This window comes from Cervus canadensis, chromosome 2, assembly GCF_019320065.1.
Source record: "Cervus canadensis isolate Bull #8, Minnesota chromosome 2, ASM1932006v1, whole genome shotgun sequence".
Lineage (NCBI taxonomy): Eukaryota > Metazoa > Chordata > Mammalia > Artiodactyla > Cervidae > Cervus > Cervus canadensis.
This window is the reverse complement of record NC_057387.1, coordinates 15,344,297-15,363,685: the sequence shown is the minus strand read 5'-3', so window position 1 is coordinate 15,363,685 and position 19,389 is coordinate 15,344,297. Positions and strand designations below refer to the sequence as shown.

At 43.6% G+C, this 19,389-nt stretch overlaps 1 protein-coding gene across 1 annotated transcript; it reads left to right on the top strand.

The window, feature by feature from the left end:
• Nucleotides 1-15,829: 15,829 nt before the first annotated feature.
• On the top strand, nt 15,830-18,870 carry AQP10 (aquaporin 10). Its single transcript, XM_043455414.1, is given in 9 exon segments — nt 15,830-15,934; nt 16,306-16,432; nt 16,987-17,124; nt 17,227-17,345; nt 17,591-17,683; nt 17,685-17,809; nt 18,234-18,304; nt 18,307-18,467; nt 18,635-18,870. Coding segments are annotated over 8 exon segments (876 nt in total). The 3' UTR covers nt 18,405-18,467; nt 18,635-18,870.
• The last annotated feature ends 519 nt before the right edge of the window (nt 18,871-19,389 follow it).

Below are 19,389 nucleotides of genomic sequence, written 5' to 3'. Positions count from 1 at the left end.
AAAAAGATGTAAGACATGAAGCCGTGAGACTTCTAGAACAGAACATAGGCAAAGCATTCTCTGACATAAATTGTAGCACTATTTTCTTGGATTAGTCTCCCAAGGCAAAAAAAAAAAAGAAAAAAAGAAAAAATAAATGGAGCCTAATTCAACTTAAAAGCTTTAGCACAGCAAAAGAAACCAACAGAACAAGAAGACAACCTATGGGAGGGGAGAAAATATTTGCAGATGATATGACTGACAAGGGGTTAGTAACTAAGATATATGAAGAACTCATAGAACTCAATGTAAAAAAATCCAGTCAGGACTTCCCTGGTGGTCCAGTGGTTAAGACTTCATGCTGCCGACGCATGGGGCATTGGTTTGATCCCTAGTCAGGGAACTAAGATTCCACATGCTGTGTGCCCCATCCTCCCGCCAAAAAAAAAAAAAAAAAATCCAATCAAAAATGGGCAGAAGACATGAACAGATATTTTTCCAAAGAGGACATGTGAATGGCTAACAAACACATGAAAAGATGCTTAACATAGCTAATTATTAGGGGCTTCCCTGGTAGCTCAGCTGGTAAAGAATCTGCCTGCAATGTGGGAGACCCCACTTTAATTCCTCAGTCGGGAAGATCTGCTACAGAAGGGATAGGCTACCAACTCCAATATTCTGGCTTGGAGAATTCCACGGACTAGAGCCCATCGGGTCACAAAGAGTCAGACATTATTAGACTCTTTAGCTAATTATTATAGAAATGAAAATCAAAATCACAATGAGGTATCACTTCACATCTGTCCAAATGACTCATCAAGAAGTCTACAAATAACAAGTGTTTGAGAGGATGGTGTTGGAGAAGACTCTTGAGAGTCCCTTGGACTGCAAGGAGATCCAACCAGTCCATCCTAAAGGAGATCAGTCCTGGGTGTTCATTGGAAGGACTGATGTTGAAGCTGAAACTCCAATACTTTGGCCACGTGATGCAAAGAGCTGACTCATTTGAAAAGACCCTGATGCTGGGAAAGATTGATGGCCGGAGGAGAAGGGGATGACAGAGGATGAGATAGTTGGATGGCATCACTGACACAATGGACATGGGTTTGTGTGGACTCCGGGAGTTGGTGATGGACAAGGAGGCCTGGCGTGCTGTGGTTCATGGGGTAGCAAAGAGTTGGACACGACTGAGCGACTGAACTGAACTGAGAGGATGTGGGAAAAAGGGAACTCACACTGTTGATGGGGATGTAAATTGATGAACCCACTATGGAAAACAACATGGAAATTCCTTAAACTAAAAATAGAGCTACCATTTGATTCAGCAATTCCATTCCTGGGTATCTATCAGGAAAGAATCAGAACAATAATTTGAAAAGGTACATGCTGGAGAAGGAAATGGCAACCCACTCCAGAACTCTTGCCTAGAAAACTCCATGGATGGAGGAGCCTGGTGGGCTACAGTCCATGGGGTCGTAAAGAAAGAAAAAAAAGAAGAAAAGGTACATGCACCCCAATGTTTATAGTGGAATCACTTACAATAACTAAGACATGGAGGCAAACTAAATGTCCACTGACAATTGGATTAAAGAAGTGTGTGTGTGTGTATGTGTGTGTGTGTGTATTTATATATATATAAATACACTTCATTTCAGTTGTGAAGGTAACTTCAGTTGTGACCCACTCTTTGTAATGCTATGGACTGTAGTCCTCCAGGATCCTCTGTCCATGGGATTCTCATATACAATGGAATATTACTTGGGCATAAAAAAGAATGAAATAATGTCATTTGCAGCAGCATGGATGGTTGTAGTGATTATCATACTAGGTGAAGTAAGCCAGGCAGGAGAAGACAAATACCATATGATATTGCTTATGTTTGAAATCCAAAAAAAAAAAAAAACCAAATGAATTTATATACAAAACAAAAATAAACCCACAGACATAGAAAACACTTATTATTACCAAAGGGGGGATGTGGGGGAGGGATAAATTAGGAGTTTGAGATTAACATACATACACTACTGTATAAAAAGTAGATAACAAAGTACTACTGTTTAGCACAGGGAACCATACTTTATTTTGTAAAATAAGGGAAAAGAATCTGAAGAAGATTATGCATACATAACTGAACCATTTTGCTGTGTACGTAGAACTAACACAACATTGTAAATCAACTATACTTCAATAAATTTTTTGTAATATGTGATTTCTGCAAGGAAGTAAAAAAATCTGTACAAATCTTTGTTTTGATGACATCATTTTGAATTTAATAAGTGACATTTGATAGTTTAAAAATTGTGTGTGTGTGTGTGTGTATGGAATGGAATATTATTCAGCCTTTAAAAAGTAAAATATTAATACTGCTATTTACAGCAATGTGGATGTACCTAGGGAATATTATGTTTAGTGAAATAAGTGAACGACAAATACTATATATCACTTATATGTGGAATCTAAAAAATAACACAAAAGAATGTACATAAAAGAGAGAGACAGACTCACAGACATAGAAAACAAACTTATGGTTATCAAAGGGCAGAGGGATGGAAGGAGGACAAATTAGGAGTAAGGGATTAACAGATACAAACTACTTTGTATAAAACAGATAAAGTAACAAGGATTTTTACTGTATAGTACAGGGAATTATACCCATTAACTTATAATAACCTATAATGGAATATAATCTGCAAAAAGAATTACTTTTCTGTACATCTGAAACTAACATAAGTCAACTATACTTAAATTTTTTTAAGTTACTGGATATTTTTCTCATTAAAGTTTTTAGCATTATCGTTTAGAATGGCAGAGCTTACAAATTTACCTCTGTTAATAAAGAGATTTGGGGGGGCACAGCTTGTGGAATCTTAGTTCCCTGACCAGGAATTGAACCCAGGCCCCCCAGTAGTGAGAAGATGGAGTCCTAACCACTGAACTGCCAGGGAATTTCCTAAAGAGGTTTTTCTAAAGGCATACAATACATATCACAAAAACACATATCTCAAAACACAAGAGACAGTCCCCAAATTATGATGATTTGACTTACAATTTTTCAATTTCATGGTGGTGCAAAGGTGACATGTGTTCAATAGAAACTGTACTTCAAATTTTGAGTTTTGGTCTTTTCCAGGCTAGTGATATGTGGTATACTACTCTCATGATGCTAGGTAGCGATAGCATCACAAGGGTAAACAATTGTGCTGTTTTTCACTTTCAGTGTGGTATCCAATAATATGAGATATTCAACAGTTCATTATAAAATAGGCGTTGTGTTAGATGATTGAGGCCAACTGGAGGCTAATGTAAGTGTTCTGAGCATGTATAAGGTAGGCTAGGTTAGGCTGTGATTTTCACTAGGTTAGATATATTAAAGGCATGTTCAACTTATGATGAGTTTATAGGGACAAGACCCTATAAGATCTGTTGAGAAAGATCTGTATTTTGGTAAGTTGAGAAAGATCTGTATTTTTGCTTTAATATTTAAGTTTTTTTAAGTTTTTATCTTTTCTAAGAATAAAATCAGGACTTCCCTGGTGGTCCAGTGGCTAAGACCCCACGCTCCCAAGGCAGGGGGCCTGGGCGCGATTCTTGGTCAGGGAACTCGATCCCGCATGCTGCAACTAAGAGTTTGTATGCTGCAACTAAGGATCCCAAATGCCACAGCTAAGACCCAGCACAGCAAAATAAATAAATATTAAAAAAATAAAATCCACTCGGAATTTATCTCTCTATATGGTATGAATCAGGGGACCAACTTCATTTTTTTACATTTGGAAAAATATATACATATATATGTACAAATGTTACAATGTCCACTCTTTTCTATTAACCTATTTGCCTACCTTTGTGCCCATATCACAGTTTTAAATACTATAGTTGTATTTTGCAGAACATGTCCTCCCACTTTTTTTTCTAACTCTCCTAGTGTGTAAGAGTGCAATTGATTTTTCTAATCAGCTTTTTAGAGTACCACTGTAAACACAAATGTTGCTAGAGGTTACCAGACATCTGTGGACAGTTTTTAAGATGAAGGATGTAGAATCACAAACAAAAGACTTGGAAGAAACACAGACTATGCAGAAAGATAAAAATTTAGCAAGGACACAAAACTTTACTATATTGGAAATACGAGATGATATACCCATAAACCAGAACGAGAAGCTACAAAAGAGGAATAAACAAAATAAGAGGAAATTTTGGGAGTTTAAAAAAAATGACAGAAATGAAAAACTATTAAAATATTTTGATGATAAAGTTGAGGAAATCTCCAAGATAGTAGACCAAATAACAGAGATAGAAAATGGGAGGAAAAAAGCAAACTAGAATGGTATAACTTATCAATAACTTGAGAAAATATCCCAGAAGGGAAGGATATTACTTTCTAACATGAAAGGACTCACCACATGCTGGATACCAAGGATGAAAATAAACACACTCCAAGGCACATCATATGAAATTTCAGAACACTAGAGTTGAAGGAGAATCCAAATAATTTGAGACAGAGAAAAAAAATCAGAGGATGAGAAATCACAATATTCTCAAACTTTAACAGCAATACTGGATTTAAAAGACAAGAAAACTTAAAATACTGAAAGAAAATTGTTTCCAATCTAAAATTGGATATCCAGTTAAACTATGAATTAAACATGGCAATATAATAGTCATGTTTAGACATGAAAGAAATCTAAAAGAGAGGTAGCTGTAAAAAGATATTTAATAGTAAAAGACTGATGCTTTCTCACTAACATTAGGAACAAACCCAGGCTATGTGCTTTTACCAGTTCTATGGAACATCATACTAGAAGTTCCAGATAGGACAATAGGGCCAGAAAACGAAATGAAAGACTTGGAATGAGAAGATGCTACACTGCTGGCCCAGAAGGAAGAAAGGGCACAAGCCAAGGAATGTAGGTGGCCTCTAGAAGCTGGAAAAGGCAAGGGAATGGATTCTCCCCTAGAGCTTCTAGAAGGAACATAGGTCTGAGGACGTCTTGACTTTAAACCAGTGAAGCTGAATTTGGACTTCTGAGCTCCATACCTTAAGATCCTATTGACACTGCCGACAAGAAGATCAGATGTTTAGACCATGAAGCCACACCGGATACTTTAAGAGAGTCCTCAAGAGGAAGCAGCAGTCTCTGGGGAAGAGGTCACAGATGCACATTGAACCCCTCATCTCTCATTTGATCGGCAATTTTATAAAAATGGAATTCACATGCACTGTTAAAAAAAAAAGACTTGGAATGGGAAGGAAAAAGTAAAACTATATTTAAAGATATCATGATTTTAATGTAGAAAAAGAATCCTAAGGAATAAACAACAGAAAAATTACTAACAGTAATGGCATCACCGATTCAATGGACATGAACTTGGGCAAACTCTGGGAGATGGTGACGGACAGGGAAGCCTAGTATGCTGCAGTCCATGGGGTCACAGAGAATCAGACATGACTTGGTGACTGAATAATAACAACAATAAATGAGTATCACAAGGTTTCAGGATATAAGATCAATATACCACAAAAAATGTATTTCATATTATATATTGGCAACAATTTGAAAATGACATTAAGTCATTCACAATAGCATAACTAATAGTAAAATATTTAAGAATAATTTTGGAAGAATAAGTGCAAAAGCTTACCACTGAAAACTACAAAAATTGCTGAGATAAAATCTAAATAAAAGGAGAGCAATACCATATTCAGTGTGTGCTATGTCGCTTCAGTTGTGTCTGACTCTGTGTGACCCTGTGGACTGTAGCCTACTAGGCTCCCCTGTCCATGGGGATTTTCCAGGCAAGAGTACTGGAGTGTGTTGCCATGCCCTCCTTCAAGGGATCTTCCCAACCCAGGGATTGAACTCACGCCTCTTGTATCTCCTGCATTGGCAGGCAGGTTCTTTATCACTAGCGCCCCCTGGGAAGTGTCCTTGGAACACAAACAATATTAAGATAGCAATTCTGCCCCAAATTACCTATAAATCTAATACAACTTATTAAGTTCAATTTATTTGTATACAAATTTATTTATATACAATAAATTTAATGCAACTTTTTAACATGTAAATTAACAAGCACAGCTGTTCCTCATTTTTTGTTTGCTTCTTTTTCTTGTTTTTGGCCTTCCCACACAGCTTATGGCATCTCAGTTCCCCAACCAGTGTTCAAACCCATGCACCCTGCAGTGGAAGTGTGGAGTCTTAACCACTGGACCACCAGGGAAGTCCCAACAGTTTCTCCTTAATGTGGGGCCCTGTTTTGGAAGGGAGACCAGGTGAGTTAGTTTTAAAAAGTCATAAGAAAAAAATAAATAAATAAAATAAAAAGTCATAAGAAACGGACTGCTACATCCCTTTCAGACAATTTTCTATAGGCTTCTTGAAATCACCCACTGTTGGAGGAGAAATTACAAAAATAAAACTTACCTTTTTTCTTTAAAATGATAGAAGAGAGAGAGAGCGGGGAGGTTTTGATGAGTTTTGGTATTCCTCAGCCTCAAAGGCTCAAGGAAGGTGGCTCATAGGAGGCAGTGTGTAGGGCTGGGAGAACAATATGTCTTAGATTGGGTCCCCCTAGAAATAGACCCTGATATGGAGAGTTTAATGCAGAAGGTTTGTTTAGGAGTGCTCTTGAGAGAAATACCTGTAGGTAAGTGAAGAAATAAAGATTCCACAAAGGGAGGGGCTGACACAGTGTGGTTGCAATTGATCCTCAACTGATAGGATACTCAACTGATCCTAGCATTTTACAGGGAGTTCTGGATGGCTCAGTGGTAAAAGAATCCACCTGCCAGTTCAGGAGACATGGGTTCGATCCCTGGGTCGGGAAGATCCCCTGGAGAAGGAAATGGCTACCCACTCCAGTACTCTTGCCTGGAGAATCCCATGGACAGAGGAGCCTGGCAGGCTACAGTCCATAGGATCCCAAAGAGTCAGACACAACCGAGTGACTAAAAAAGCAACTAGAATGGAGATAATTCTTCTGAATTGTCCCAAATTAAAAGGCAAAGGAAAGATATACCCATTTGAATGCAGAGTTCCAAAGAATAGCAAGGAGAGATAAGAAAGCCTTCCTCAGTGATCAGTGCAAAGAAATAGAGGAAAACAATAGAGTCGTAAAGACTAGAGAACTCTTCAAGAAAATTAGAGATACCAAGGGAACGTTTCCTCCAAAGATGGGCACAATAAAGGACAGAAATGGTATGGACCTAACAGAAGCAGATATTAAGAAGAGGTGGCAAGAATACACAGACGAACTAAACAAAAAAGATCTTCATGACCCAGATAAACATGATGGTGTGATCACTCATCTAGAGCCAGACATCCTGGAATGTGAAGTCAAGTGGACCTTAGGAAGCATCACTATGAACAAAGTGATGGAATTCCAGTTGAGCTATTTCAAATCCTAAAAGATGATGCTGTGAAAGTGCTGCACTCAATATGCCAGCAAATTTGGAAAATTCAGCAGTGGCCACAGGACTGGTCAGTTTCATTCCAATCCCAAACAAAGGCAATGCCAAAGAATGCTCAAATCACCGCATAATTGCATTCATCTCACACACTAGCAAAATAATGCTCGAAATTCTCCAAGCCAGGCTTCAACAGTACATGAACCATGAACTTCCAGATGTTCAAGCTGGATTTAGAAAAGGCAGAGGAACCAGAGATCAAATTGCCAACATCCATTGGATGATCGAGAAAGCAAGAGAGTTCCAGAAAAACATCTACTTCTTTATTGACTATGCAAAGACTTTGACTGTGTGGATCACAACAAACTGTGGAAAATTCTTCAAGAGATGGGAATACCAGACCACCTGATCTGCCTCCTGAGAAATATGTATGCAGGTCCAGAAGCAACAGTTAGAACTGAACATAGAACAACAGACTGGTTCCAAATCGGGAAAGGAGTACGTCAAGGCTGTATATTGGCACCCTGCTTATTTAACTTATATGCAGAGTACATCATGAGAAATGGTGGACTGGATGAAGCACAAACTGGACACAAGATTGCCAGGAGAAATATCAATAACCTTAGATAGGCAGATGACACCACCCTTATGGCAGAAATCGAAGAAGAACTAAAGAGCCTCTTGATGAAAGTGAAAAAAAGGAGAGTGAAAAAGCTGGCTTAAAACTCAACATTTAGAAAACTGAGATCATGGCATCCCGTCCCATCACTTCATGGCAAATAGATGGGGAAACAGTGGAAACAGTGACAGACTTTATTTTGGGGGGCTCCAAAATCACTGCAGAGGGTGACTGCCGCCATGAAATTAAAAGACACCTGCTCCTTGGAAGAAATGTTGAGACCAACCTAGACAGCATATTATTACTTTGCCAACAAAGGTCCATCTAGTCAAAGCTATGGTTTTTCCAGTAGTCATGTATGGATGTGAGAGTTGAACTATAATGAAAGATAGTGCTGAAGAATTGATGCTTTTGAACTGTGGTGTTGGAGAAGACTCTTGAGAGTCCCTTGGACTGCAAGGAGGTCCAACCAGTTCACCCCAAAGGAAATCAGTCCTGAATATTCATTGGAAGGACTGATACTGAATCTGAAACTCCAATCCTTTGGCCACCTGATGCGAAGAGCTGACTCATTTGAAAAGACCTTGATGATGGGAAAGATTGAAGGCAGGAGGAGAAGGGGACAACAGAGGATGAGATGGTTGGATGGCATCACTGACTCAACGGACATGAGTTTGAGTAAACTCTGGGACTTGGCAATGGACAGGGAGGCCTGGCGTGCTGCAGTCCATGGGGTCACAAAGGGTCAGACACGACTGAGCGACTGAACTGAACTGAACTGAACTGATGAGGCAAAGGGGCCTGGACTTTGTATCCCTGAATCAGCCCATCATTGACTTCAGGAAACCTGCTGGGATAGGATGACACAGTTCAATGTGTCTGAGCTAGTTTCCAGTTGGGAGGCAGCTGAGAGCCATCAGCAACTGATCTCCCCAGCAGCTAGGACATAGGCTCACGATCTTACAGAGAGGATCTGGGTAAAGCACTATGGTGTCTACTACTGTTCACCACTACCACTGCTTGGATCCATACTCATGGTTAGTTTACCCAGTTGGGGGGAAAAGTTTCTATAGGACTCTGATTGGTTTTATTTCTTGGAGGAAATTTAAGAGAATGTTTAGTGGAAAACTCTACAGCCTTAACTACTGCAATTGGTTTTGCAGCTCTAATGGATTCTTATTATCCCCCCTTCTGCACCACCAACTCTAGATTTTCCTTGTCTTTGGTGAGCGCCTCTGCTGGTCTAGGCGGCTGGATAGTGGGATGACCCCGGCCTTCACCCGAGAGTGCCCTTGGTCACCATGCCCTTCCCAGGCTGTGGCTGCTATATTTTTCTATTTACTGTTAAAACTGAGCATGGGAACAGCAAGAGTGGATGACCTGAATGCCAGCATTTTCTTCCTGGCTCCCTCATGTAGCTTCAGTCACCTGTCCTCCATCATAGTCAATTACTCTGGCCAGTATGAGGACTTCTTTTCTTGCCTGCTGGTCTCTTGCTACCAAGACCCCAAAGTTCTAAAGGGATTCTTACTGTGACCCCTGGAGGAAGCATTACATCTCTGGTTTCCAGGACTTCTGGACCTCAAAATCAAATTCCCCACATGTTTCACTGTGAGTGAGGATAAGTGGAGGCTACTTGATTTCTATCCTACATCCATGCAATCAATTCCCAGATCCATGTAATCTTCCCACTGGGGATACAGAATCATACAGTTGCCATTGATTTAGGGTATATATTATCTTCTGGAGGATGGTACCTCATCCTCTTGGGGTTTCATCTTGAAGCTGTGTCTTTAAGAGGTCACCAAACTGCTCTATCAGACTGATGGCCTCTGGGTGGGGCAGTATAGGATCAGTGGATCTTTGGGTCATGTTCCCACTGGCACATCCCCTTTACTATAACGTGGATCCCTTTGTCTAATGCCGGGGTCCAGCCCCAGCAGGATCCAAGGGAACCCTCAGGATGAACGGTGTCGGCGAGAGAGAGACACGTAGGACCGGCCTTGATAGGGCCAAGTCTGCTAGGGAGAGAGAGAAAGAGACCAGACCAGGAATATGCACCAGAGTCTGGCAGTTGCTTTATTTTTTACCGTAGCCTTTATACCCTAAGTTGGTACATATCTAAGGGGCAGATAAGCATACAGACTTAGTTTAACATTACATCAGCTTGTCCTTCACAAAACCAGGTGTGCTCTGTATATTTTTTGTTTACGAGAGTCTTTTCCCATAGATTTTTTATACATTATCTTCTGGCCCTGAGGTTAGCAGAAAACAGAAAATTGGCAGTCTCATGGTACAGCAAGTCATAGAAACATAATAGAAATACAATCCTGTTAACATAAAAGTCAGTCTTTTTGCAGAAATTCTCAGCTAAATTTATCTAAAAAGTTTAGCACACAAAGACTCTGCAGCTCTGGTGAGGCAGCCCCTGTTTAGCACTCCTGGTTAAAACTAACAATTATCTTATTGTTTTTACACTAGGGCTAAACTCTTATTTTACTATATCTTTAACTATATTAACGATAGTGTCCACTGCACAACCTCAGCACATTAACATCAATCAACTGTTGATCTAATAACCACTTTTAAAACAATATTTTTTGTATTTTTTAATAGGGCTTCCTCACCCCCCAAAGGGCTCTGTGCCTATTAGGGCCTTTTTAATGGTTAATCTCTGTGTATAATATCTTTTGGCTTTCAGGCCTGTTGACAATTTATGGTTTGCACCTGGTGCAACTTTAAGCAACTTCAGTAGCCGACCCTGTCTTTTTTGTGGTTAATCTATTTTCTTTCTATTAGGTGTTATCTCCAAGGGAACTAGATAGGATTACATTTTCACAGAACAGAAATGCAAAGGATTGAAAAAACAGCAGATATGGCACAAAACAGGCTCTTAGTCCAAAAGTTAATTACCTGCAAGAAGTCACCAGCTAATCTCTATCTAAACTATTTTCTATTAGGCGTATACGTGGCTATAATATTTGTGGAGCTTTTCTCACCCCGAGAAGGGGCCTATGCTTAATAGTTTCTTTTGTTAGCGTACTGTGCTTAGGATGTTTAGAACAATCATGAGCATTTTGTGCAATGAGAGAACACATTTATCAAACAAGCCAGAATGCCAGCTAAAGGGTTTGAATGGAAGCATTTCCTTCATCCCTGGCCCCTTCAAAAGGTACCAGCGTCCAGGAGATTTATTAATTAGCTTTTAAGTTGGTCTTTATTTAGTGAAAGAGGAGCAGGAGAGCTCTCGGCAGGCAACACAAGAATCTGCAGCAGAGCAAATAAGAACAACAGCAGAAAAGGTGGGGAGGATATAGGGTAGGGTAGAGGCCGAGGCCAACCTGGAGGGTCCCTTATCCTAGACGGCCTTGCCTGTCAGGTTTTTTCCTCGTGACCTCGTCATGGACCGGGTCCCAGACGGCCTTGCCTGCCCGATATTTTCTTCATGACCTTGTCACGGGCGGGACCCCCCATAATGGCTCCCGACAGTCTAAAATTATATAATGTGGATTCCATATCAATAGATCAAGCACTCTATAAGTCCTTATAGAGTGGTATAAGACCCTACCAAGACCCTGTGGGCAGGAAAGGCAAGCCTATACTTGGAATATGTGTCAATCCCAGTCAAAAGTGATGGGAAATCTAGGGTCCCCAACTTTTCCCTAATTATCTACTTCTTCTCCTCAAGAGACTGCACCATATTAGGGGCTCAGTGCTAATATTTTTAAAACATATATATATTTATTTATTTGGCTGCACCAAGTTTTAGTTGTGGTATGCAAATTCTTAGCTGGGGCATGGGGGACCTAGCTCCCTGACCAGGGCTCGAACCCAGGCCCCCTGCACTGGCAGCTTGGAGTCTTACCCATTGGACTACCAGGAAGTCCCATTAGTGTTGGTATTTTTAACGGTAGTTGCATGTTGGCAGCAGCAGTAGCTAGCTGAGCCTCGGCGAGCAGGAGCTCATGCTGCTGGGCCCTGGATAACCTCTGTCCTACCCCCAGTCACTCTACCCAGTGCACCCATCATACAGAACTGGGTGGTTGATGATGGACAGTGGCTAAGTCTTTCTGCCTTCTTGGTTGTTTAGTGTCTCGTCTGTGATGAATGCTTTCTTTCTTTCTTTCTCTTTTTTCCTTTTTTCGTTGAGCAGTGAGGCATGTGGGATCTTATTCCCTGACCAGACATCAAACCGGTGCCCCCTCCAGAGGAAGCAAGAGTCTTAACCACTGGATATGAGGTGCAACAATCAGTCCTTTGCCTCAGAGATGATATCTAGCACGTCCCGGACCACTGGACCTCTGAAAATTTCACCAATATGGCAGTTTCCTGGATCTTTACAGGAATATTTTCCACCCTCTCATCATGTATCTTTCCAGGACCTCCAATATACTTTCATTTAGTTCTCTTCTGATCTGGTTAGCATGATGTTATATATACAGTTGACTCTTGAAGAATGCAGAGGTTAGGGGTTCTGACCATCTGCACAGTCAAAAAGTCCAAGTATAATTTCATAGTTAGCCCTCTGTATATATGGTTCTGTGTCCACGGATTTAACCAACTGCAAATAATGTAGTACTATAATATATATTTAATGAAAAAAATCCATATATAAGTGGACCCACAGAGTTCAAACCTGTGTTGTTCAACAGTCCATTGTATAGTGGACCAATATGATGTTTTTCGAAATGTCCAAATAGTCAAGCTCCCTTCAGATTCTATTACAACAGAGGACCAGAGAGTTAACACAGTCCTGGGGTAAGACTGTAAGTGTATATTGCTAGACTTCCCGTGTGTATGAAACTGCTTGTGGACCTCCTTTCTGATCTGTCTGGGATGGAAAATAACATATTCACCAGATTAATGACTACATACTCCCAACTAGAGGCGGTATTAAAGTTGCCCTGTAAAGTTGCCATTTGGGACACAACAATTGCAATTGGAGTTACTGTTTAAGTAAGTTTATGGTAGACCGTTGTCATCTGTCATGATCTATCCAGTTTTTAAGAGCCAAAGTGGTGGTATGAAAGGGGCCACCTCGAATGCAAACTAGTACAGCCGCTATGGAAAACAGTGTGGAGATTTCTTAAAAAACTGGAAATAGACCTGCCATATGACCCAGCAATCCCACTTCTGGGCATACACACTGAGGAAACCAGATCAGAAAGAGACACGTGCACCCCAATGTTCATCACAGCACTGTTTATAATAGCCAGGACATGGAAGCAACCTAGATGCCCATCAGCAGATGAATGGATAAGGAAGCTGTGGTACATATACACCATGGAATATTACTCAGCATTAAAAAGAATTCATTTGAATCAGTTCTAATGAGATGGATGAAACTGGAGCCCTTATACAGAGTGAAGTAAGCCAGAAAGATAAAGACCATTACAGCATACTAACACATATATATGGAATTTAGAAAGATGGTAACGATAACCCTGTATGCCAAACAGAAAAAGAGACACAGAAATACAGAACAGACTTTTGAACTCTGTGGGAGAACGTGAGGGTGGGATATTTCAAAAGAACAGCATGTATACTATCTATGGTGAAACAGATCACCAGCCCAGGTGGGATGCATGAGACAAGTGCTCGGGCCTGGTGCACTGGGAAGACCCAGAGGAATCGGGTGGAGAGGGAGGTGGGAGGGGGGATCGGGATGGGGAATACGTGTAAATCTATGGCTGATTCATATCAATGTATGACAAAACCCACTGAAATGTTGTGAAGTAATTAGCCTCCAAGTAATAAAAAAATAAAAAAAAAAAAAAGAAAGGGGCCACCTCTTTTCTATTCTTTGTGTCTCGGAGGGTGGCACTAACCTCTTCCATTTTCCCTAGGATACAGTCTTGTTTTTATTTGTTCTCTTGATGTTGGGTAGTCTCAGGCATCTAGTTGGCCTTCATCACTTACTCTACAGGTCAAAAACCACTATGAGTGTTCTGCAACGCCAAAGGATGTCCACTGCTATTATATGTTAGGGTATTAGGGAAGTGACCACCTGGTGGATCCCTGGTCTCAGTGAATATCCTCTGAACCAGACCTTAGCCCAGGACTCCATTTATTATCTGGGCCCCACGTGCTACTTCTCTAACAGGGGGCCATGGTACAAATTTGGGTTGTCAACTGTCAATGTTAATTCAGATCCTTTGTCCAAAAACCCTCAGAAGGTCTGAGTATTCTCCCTTTTTTCAATAATGGTCATCAACGTAAATGAGTTGTTTAGACATTTTTACTTTTCTTAGCATGAGCTATCATTTTCCCCAAGCCTCCGAGAAGAGTATTCATCCGACATTCCAGGGGGATCTTTTTTTTTTTTTTCCCCCAGGGGGATCTTGCCAGGATTAAATCCTAAGTCCCAGGAGAGTGCTCCCTTATCAATAAATTCTTCCACATCTCATGTTATGTTCCACTTCGTTTGATCCAGCACTCTTGGCATCCAGGTCTATGTGCAACACTACCAAATTCTGCTTGGTCTTTGAATCCCTGCATCAACCATTCATTCACTGGGCCCTATAGGAGGGCACATGACCTTGGCTGATGCACTTTCCTGCCGCAGAAATCACTGCCATGAGGGGAGAAGCCATGTGCTCTCAGTGGCTATTATTCCCAGAAGCTGGGGAAGGGTGCACTGGCTCTGAACAGGGGACCTGGGTGGAGTACTATAATAGCCACTAAACCTAGGAAGGAAGTATTATTTCACAGAGATGTGCCTAGGACTGTGCTAGAGCCCCTCACCCCCCACCCCTGCCCCTGGCTCTCAAGTCCAGCTCTCAAGAATCTCATAAACGATATACAATATATTTTGAAAAATCTGTATATTGGACTTTCCTGGAGGTCCAGTGGTTAAGGAGGCACGGGTTCAATCCCTGATCGGGGAACTAAGATCCCACATGCGGCACGGTGCAAAGGAAAAAAAAAAGTCTATGTATTGTCTGCTTCCACCTACTAGAGCATCAGCTCTAGGAGGGCAGAAACTATGTTTCCCTAGGGGCTAGAGCTTGATTCATCACTGAATGAATCTTAGAGGCTTGAAATATTAAGAAGTAGGAAGTGGCTATGTGTTAAGCAGAATCCGAGTGGCAAGCGTCCAGAGAAGGGGACGTGAAGCTCAGTGGGGGCATGAAGCCCTCATTTGGAGCCAAGGCTAGAGACAGAAGGCAGAGCATTCTCTAGCCAAGGGGAGACCACAAGCGCTCCTGATGAGGGTTTTACTCCTGCAGCCTATGGTCTTCAGTCCAGTCTCCCTGGATGCATGTTAAATTTTCCAAGCATCCAAATGGCTGGGGGAAAGACTTCCCATTCCACAGGAGAGGCACTGTGGAATATCAGATGGAGAATCAGAAGACCTGGCTTAGCTATCAACTAGCCGTGTGGCCTGGGGAAGTCTAAGGCTCTCTCAGTAAGTGTATCCTCATCCTCAGGACAGTAGTAGAGTGGGAGCATTCTACTACTACTTTCCACAGCTGGTTTGAGGACCAAGAGAACTAATGCACATAAAGCAGGCTACTCCACGCAGTTTGTCAGCATAAGGGGAGGCTCCCTACTCCTGGAAGGCCTGGGGCTGAGACAGAGGGGACAGACTGGGCAAACTCCAGACCCTGGCTGTGTGCATTCTGCCCACGGACATTCTTTCGCTATCTCTGTCCTCCCGAGCTTCCACTCATGCACAGACAGACATCAGCTGCTGCTCAGTAACTGAGCTAACTGGTTTTAAAGTCTTTTCCTTATCTTTGCCCCTGACAGGCAGGAGCTGTGTAGCAGCAGTGTGTCTATGCAGATGGAGAGAGCGGTGACCAGGACAGAGTGTCCCCACTATGGTCTCCATTCAGTCCCTGGCTGAAGTCAAGGACCGGCTCCGAATCCGCAGCCTCCTGGCCCGGCAGCGCCTGGCGGAGTTTCTGGCTGTGTTTGTGCTCATGGCAGGCAGGCTCATTGAGTGGGAGGAAAGAAGGGAGGTAGGCTCCTCCTAGTGTCCTTACCTCCTCCTCTGGGTGTACTAGGAAGACAGTTCCTCCATCAGTCTCTATTTCCTGCTCTTGTTCCTCTATTCCTCCCCTACCTTCTCATTTTTATTCCTGTCACTTTCCATCTCTTACCCTCCTTCGCCTCCTTTACTCTCCCTCTGTTTCTCCCATCTTTTCTCTTTCCCTTTTCTGTTTTTTCCTGCTGATCCCTCAAGTCCGTTCATCAATCTTGGCCATTCCCCTCTCTTCCCAGTCTCTCTCTCCTATGGGTCTCCCAGGCTCCCTATTCTTGGTTCCCTCTTCCTCATCTTTCTTTTCTCCACCAGCTCCTCATACAGGGGTCTTCAGCCCAGGCTGTCACCAGTGGAGGAACCAAAGGAAACTTCTTCACCATGTTTCTGGCTGGCTCTCTGGGTGTTATGCTAGCCGTCTATATGAGTGGTAACGTCTCAGGTGAGGAGGGTGAAGTCTGGTCATCAGACAGGGTAGGACATGCACTTGAGCTTGGTAACAGTGAAAAGGCGGATCCCTTGGTGACTCACAGACATTATCTCCTTGAGCTTGCCCAGTGCCCTGGACTGAGATATGCCTTTGGCCCAGTCCAGTTCCTTCTCCCTATATATCTTGCCCTCCCACTTCACATTAATCCTCCGCTCAGGTAGACAGAGCTCTATGGCAAGGCATCATGGGTAAATGCGCTCATCTTGTGTCTCCTACCTAAGCCCTCTGGGGTTCATCTTTGCTTAAGACTTCACCAGCTTGTTCCTCAGACGCACGTTGCATCAAGTACTGTAACAGAAAGAGCAGACAGACCCAGGTTTGAACTTGGCTTCACTGCGTGATCTTAACAAGTCGCTTAACCTCCTTCAGTCTCAACTTCCTAATGTATGTGATGAGAACAGTAACATTTCACTTAAGAGTTGTGGGGAGGAATAGCAGTGTTACTGGTGACAGTGCCTGATAGTGACACCTAATGGATGTTGGTTTTCTTTTCTTGATCCTTGAAGGGGCCCACCTGAATCCAGCCTTCTCCCTGCCCATGTGCCTCCTGGGACACCTCCCCTGGGCCAAGTTTCTCATTTACTCCTTGATGCAGTTGCTGTCTGCTTTCTGTGCCCCAGGAGTCACCTATGCTCTCTATTACGGTCACAGAGAACAAGGTTGGGGGCACCTGTGTGTGGTTAACGACGCCTTAGAGCAGTTTTGAATAAGCAAAGATGGAAATCTGGGTGTCCCCTACTCTACAGATGTCCTACAGAACTACACAGGTGGGAATCTGACAGTGGCTGGTCCCAAGGAGATGGCTTCCATCTTTGCTACCTACCCTGCCCCCTATCTATCTCTGAGCAATGGCTTCCTGGATCAGGTAGGCATAAGAGGGTGACCCGGGAAAGCCACACCTTTGCCCTTTGCCCCCTGGAAGCTCAGCCTGCTGTTTAGGCTCTGGGTGGGTTGTGGGGCTGGCTTTATCTTTGCATCTTACCTTCCCTAGCTGCCTGAGTTGGACAAAGTCAGATGCCATGGGGTGGCAGCCTGGAGTGTTTGGGTGAGATAGGGCAGGTGGAGAACCTGGCGGCTGATGGGAGCCCCACTGCCTCCGCCGACTCCAAGGTTCTAGAAACCTGGATGCTGATGGTGGGGATCCTGGCCATCCTGAACACACAGAACAAGGGAGTGCCTGCAGGTCTGGAGGCTGTGGTAGTGGGGGTTACTGATCCTGGCCATCACGCTATCCATGGGTGCCAACTGTGGGCTCCCAATCAACCCCGCCCAGGACCTCGGCCCACGGCTTTTCACCTACGTAGCTGGCTGGGGCCCTGAAGTCTTCAGGTAGGAGATGGCCTCCCCTGGTGCTGTCCTTCCACTCACATCCCTCTGCTCAGGGCTCTGACCCTGGGTCTCCAGCCCTCTCCTTTTAAATAGAGTTCTCTTGGCATTTCAGGACAGTTTGAGCCTCGTCTAAGCCCCAATTCTCCCTTTATGTCTTGTCCCTTTTCTCCCCTTTTACTCTTTTCATTGAAACAGTAAGATTTAGAGGTTGTGTTTGACAAAATGCATGTATCAGACAATCCCTAAAGATCAAGCTCTCCTGGGGTCTCCTCCTCTCTAAATGCTATGCTTTGGTGCCACAACACTCTTTCTGGTGTCTCTCACCCCAGGAACTGCTTTAGGGAGTTTTCCGAATACCCTCAGTTCTTCAGAGGGAAGTCAAAGGGACTCACCCTGTTATCTCCCTTCTGTTCTTGTCTGGCAGTGCTGGCAATGGTTGGTGGTGGGTTCCTGTGGTGGGCCCTCTAGTGGGGGCCACGCTTGGCACAGCACAATCCTGAGGACTCAGCCATCTCAGGATCTACACTGTGCCCAACAGGAAGCCTCAGACTCGGGAAGTCCGGCCGCAACTCAGCTGCAGGAGAGTAAGCTGTGACTCTGACAAGACAGTCCTCACCTCCTTCATGGACACTTGAGAGGGCCAGATACCCCATGCCTGGTGATAAGATGTTCTTTCTCTTTATTAATACGCCAGGCCCTGGGCAGCTTCTCCGTGTATTCATCTAGGCATCTCCTCCTCCTAAACTGGGGAGGATGCCTGGACAGGGAGAGCGAGGAGGCTCAGGTACCAGACTCAGGCTTCTCATCCCCTCTTCGCTCACCCAGGTTTTCGGACCCTGGACTTCCAAGAACGTAGTTCCTCCAAAAAGCCGCCAGAGGGTGCGCACCCTGGAAACCGGATTGGGAAGGCTTCGGGTATCTGCAGGATGGTGGGGGCCGACCATCCTGTGCAGGGCATAATCCAGGGGACTTCTTCCAAAGTCTGGCCCCCACTGACTGACTCCCAGCTCGCGTAGCCTCAGCGCCGCCCGCCTTTAAGCTGATTGGGGCGCCTTGCCCAGATTCAGCCACCCTACAGACAGTAATTAGGGGTGGTGGTAGGAAAACCGCCTCCACCAAGGGGGCGTGGGACGGGGTGGGGGGTACGGGAAAGGGCGGGCCGCCAGAAGAACACAGCCAGTCAAGTGGCTGGAGACTGCGAGAGCAAGGTGGAGAAACTGAGGCACGACCCCATACCTAGGCATTCCGGGCTGTGTCATTCAAGGAGAGGGTGAACTACAGTGAGACGAGATGAGCCAGGGCGAGGAGAGAAGGCGAAGGGGCAGAGGGCCCCGAGCGGAAAGAGTAGGAGTAAAGGCCAGCTGGCGCGGAGGAAAATTCTCATCGTTCAGCGCGTCCTCAGCTCTCACACACCTCCCCGACGAAGAGAGGTCTCTTTTAGCAGAGAAGCAGCGTTCTTCTGTTTCCCTTTTTTCAAATTAAAAAATCTCAGAGCTATCTCGCCTCCAGACTTTTTTTTTTTTTTGGACCGGGGATGGATGCATCTGGGAGTGGGTGGGGCGGGGATCGCGGCCTCGCAG